The sequence below is a fragment of the Habropoda laboriosa genome, unplaced genomic scaffold (assembly GCF_001263275.1).
Source record: "Habropoda laboriosa isolate 0110345459 unplaced genomic scaffold, ASM126327v1 scaffold64, whole genome shotgun sequence".
NCBI lineage: Eukaryota > Metazoa > Arthropoda > Insecta > Hymenoptera > Apidae > Habropoda > Habropoda laboriosa.
The window spans coordinates 744,929-748,736 of record NW_017100183.1 but is presented as its reverse complement, the minus strand read 5'-3'; the positions used below and the strand labels follow the sequence as shown (position 1 = coordinate 748,736).

Genomic DNA, 3,808 nt, shown 5'->3' with positions numbered 1-3,808 from the left:
GCGCCGTCCATCACTGGCCAGAACTCCCGAACTACGATCATTATCTATTTCTATGACTATTCATTACCGCGGATCACGCGAAGCAACGATCATTTTTTCAGTTTATCCATCAGCATTCATCAACACATCCGAATCCCGCCTTTCTTCCCTGTCTCCTTTCACCAAAATTCACACGTCACTCTTCGTATCCTCCTGTTCGTCCTTCTCGAATGCATCGTGGGACAGAGAAGTATTCGTGCCTCGAGTAACGGTTGCAATGATTCTCGACGAATATGCCGCGTGGTTAGCATCACGCTTCGAACCTTTTCCGTCCCATCATTGCGGCGCTCAAGATCGTAAACGCCCTGCAACGGCAATGTCTAATTCAACTTGTTTTCTATGTGGATTAACTTTTTCCAGAAGAGAGCGTACACAACTGTGCGTACACTGTGACTGAGAGAAACAGCTCTTAGTGTATCTGAACAGAGACTGTATGAATATCATGATGATGTATTAGAACACGCGCTGCACGCGGCCTTTTGCAGGTGGTTCAGAGACCGAGGGTGGCCTTGGTAAGTAATCGATGGCCGCAACATGCAAAGGTACATGCAATTGTCTGTTATAGGATTTAGCCTGATTTCTCGAGGACACGAGGAGAAACCGAATCTTCTGTTCGACCGTCCACATTAACCCTGGTTGACTTTTCAGTTCGTCTTGCGGTCATTCTGGTTCTATTAGTCTCCATATATATATATACATGTATACATATACGTATATATATATATATACATATATATACATACACACATATATATATATACCTTTCTGTTCACGCTACTTGCCAACCACCGAACGCTCTATCAATCGACCTTAGCGCGTAACGATACCACTTATCATCGAACCTTACTCCTATATTTTTCGCTTCGTTCGCAAAATCGTGCCCATCAAATTTCATCTTGTCATCTCGAATGCGTAATGCGATAAAGAGAGGAAATTCCGTTAGAATATGCTTATACACCGACCGTACTACGCCAGAATGACCCTTCCTCCATGGACACCGGCTACGCAGCACGCAGAAAATGATCTTTTCTTTATCGTTTAATACCTCCTTTGCCCTAACTTTGCTAACGCAGCTTTGTACAGGGCTGCCGCACTTCCGGTCACTTTCCGCCTGATGACGGACAAGCTAAGAGTCGATCCACGAGTCACCAGATTCGTTCTACCGATCGGCTGCAACATTAACATGGACGGAACAGCGCTGTTCGTCGCTGTCGCCAGCATATTCATCGCGCAGATGCACGGCATCGTACTGGGCTTCGGTGAAATTATAACGGTCATGTAAGCACCTTTCTTCCACACGATTTTCTTCCGCCCTTCCATTGGCCGACTTACCTCCTCCTCCCTTTCTTTTAAAGCTTGACCTCTACCGCTGCGTCAGTCTCGTCGGCCTCAGTTCCAAGCGCCGCCCTTGTCCTTCTTCTCGTAGTCTTGAGCGCCATAGACGCTCCAGTTTACAACGTCTCTCTGTTGTTCACCATTGATTGGTTCGTGTAAGTATCGCGGCTTCTCTTCTCGTTCACGAAAATTCCAACAATACTTGGTTCAACATTTCCGGTCAATTTTCACAAACAGGGACCGCATTAGGACCACAAACAACATGCTGGGAGATTGTTACGCAGCTGCGGTTGTCGAGCAGTTGTCGAAGAAGGAACTGATGGCGCTGGACGCAGCAGCTTATCAGGTACGATTGAAAATTTCACGAAACGGTTGAAAGTTTGTTCGAAGAAAGGAGCTGTACGATACCGATACTGTTTCAGTCGGAGACTGTTCTACCCACAACTATCGCGAACGGTTGCATTTCCGCCAACAGGGTACCTGATCCAGACACCATTGTCGTCGAGATGCAAGACGACACGAGGATAGCCGGCGCCGCCAAGTAAACAAGCTTGTTGGTAGGGCTAGGCTATCACTTTGTACGAACCGAACGATCGCTTGCATATTTTTTCGTTTACGTCTTTTATCCTGCTTTGCTTCTATATCGGCAAACGACTCGTTCACATTTCTAAATGATTCATGGCAAGCTTTCCTCTACGGTAAGAGGTAGGTTTCTCATTTCTTCACTTTCGTGCACCGTTGTTAAATCTAACATATACATATATAAAATATATACGGTACGTTCATTTGAAATCAATGAGCCGGCAACAGTAGAGTATCGATCGTCGTTCGTATAACGAGTTAAGGAATAAGAGAATCATTCGTGACAAGCGCAATCACGTCCGCCCGCAATCCTTTTTATAACTCGCTCGGTAATTATTCAAGAAATCGTATACGTCGCGGTGAAAAATCGTGCCGCTTCGACCTAGAAGCACTCCTAGATCATTGTACCGCATAACGCCATATGAATATCCAATCAATCGCAAATCAATGTACCGTACCGTCGAGAAGTGATTCACGCAAGAGAGACACACAGTGAACTTTCCATACTGGCATTATGCAAATTGTTGCGCTATGACCTTAAGAGTGACCACGGCACGATAAATCGAGCGTGATACGTCGGGGAAAAAGAAGCGAGCGTGCTCAACGTTCGGAAACTAAACGTCTAATGTAGATTTACGAAGAGATCGCTTCGAGTTCTCGTCCTTCGAGCAAACTGATTTTTCGACAACGATCGATTTCCGATGTTGAAAACTGGGATAAAGTACACCGAGACAGATACTTGTCGCGAGAATCACACACTTACTCCATGTTGTAGCATCGAACATTTTCTGCCGCCATCACTCAACGAACAATCATCCTCGACGAAAAGTTCCATTCATTCTTCCATGTGATCGTCGTCACCTTCGAGAACACTTGGACATTGCATTACGCTTGTTTAAAGAAAGATAAAGAAAAAAAGTGCTGCTTCGAGTCGACGCGAGTGCCGGTGGGGCGAGCACCCTTCAATATTGTTGTTTCGTTTCAGCATCAGCGTATTGCAGATACCGAGGAGCGTGACCGAAGAGACAGTTTGACCTGCGCTTCACCCCGAAACTTTAGCTTAGCCACTCTATAAATACACACACACACACGCGTACCATCGAGTGCGATGCGTTCAACGGGGATCAAAGGAAACGTACACCGGCTACACACCCTTTTTCTGTCGCACCATGTTTTCTACCCTCACAGAACGGACGTTTGCAGGGGACGACGTGACCTGCAACGCGAACAGATATCAAACATAAAGTCAATACGAAGGGGTGTGTCACGATCGGTTCAGCGCTATGGACGCATAGCAATAACGAAATGCGTTTCGAAGCTTTTGTAGTGGCTTGTTCGAGCAAACATGGAAATAATTCGCGAGACCACCGATTCGATCGCGGCTACGGAGTTATTAACGATCGCGTGAACAGCGTCGAATGTGGTGCCTTATTTAACCCGCGCGGCGTTTATTACGGACCGCCCTCGAAAGTAGAAAAGAGAAAATACCAAAAAAATAACCACTTTCCATTTGTCAAGCGTATGCGAGCAGCGGCGTTCGGCTCACCGGCCGGTGAGTACGTTTTTTGGTGACCGATCGATCGTTGTACTGCCAGAAAAATCTTTTGTACGATGTGAACTTTTGCGAGTCGACGTTACAATTTTTGCGAAACACTTCACTTACCTTCTGGAGACTTTTTATTGATTATATTGCGTCGGACTGTGAGCGGAACGTTGCACGGTGCCACACAACACGATCCAACACATTGTGACGCTTTCGTCGATGTCCCATTCGATATTCGGATCTTGATCGATTGTTGACATACGTTACGTGGAAGAATACCGGAAACAATACGTTAGCGGATGGTTTTAA

The 3,808-nt window shown here is 46.0% G+C and overlaps 1 protein-coding gene across 2 annotated transcripts in view; it reads left to right on the top strand.

Moving 5' to 3' along the window:
• LOC108579165 (excitatory amino acid transporter) overlaps window positions 1-3,808 on the top strand; it is an 8,641-nt gene extending 4,833 nt beyond the window's left edge. Inside the window, exons 7-11 of one of the 2 annotated variants that reach the window (XM_017942620.1) lie at window positions 1,123-1,317; window positions 1,395-1,529; window positions 1,612-1,720; window positions 1,797-1,915; window positions 2,942-3,808. In XM_017942620.1, coding sequence (XP_017798109.1) covers window positions 1,123-1,317; window positions 1,395-1,529; window positions 1,612-1,720; window positions 1,797-1,915; window positions 2,942-2,990 — 607 coding nt within the window. In that variant the 3' untranslated portion in view covers window positions 2,991-3,808. Of the gene's footprint in view, window positions 1-1,122; window positions 1,318-1,394; window positions 1,530-1,611; window positions 1,721-1,796; window positions 1,932-2,941 lie in introns of both variants that reach the window. The other variant, XM_017942621.1, reaches the window with a different exon arrangement.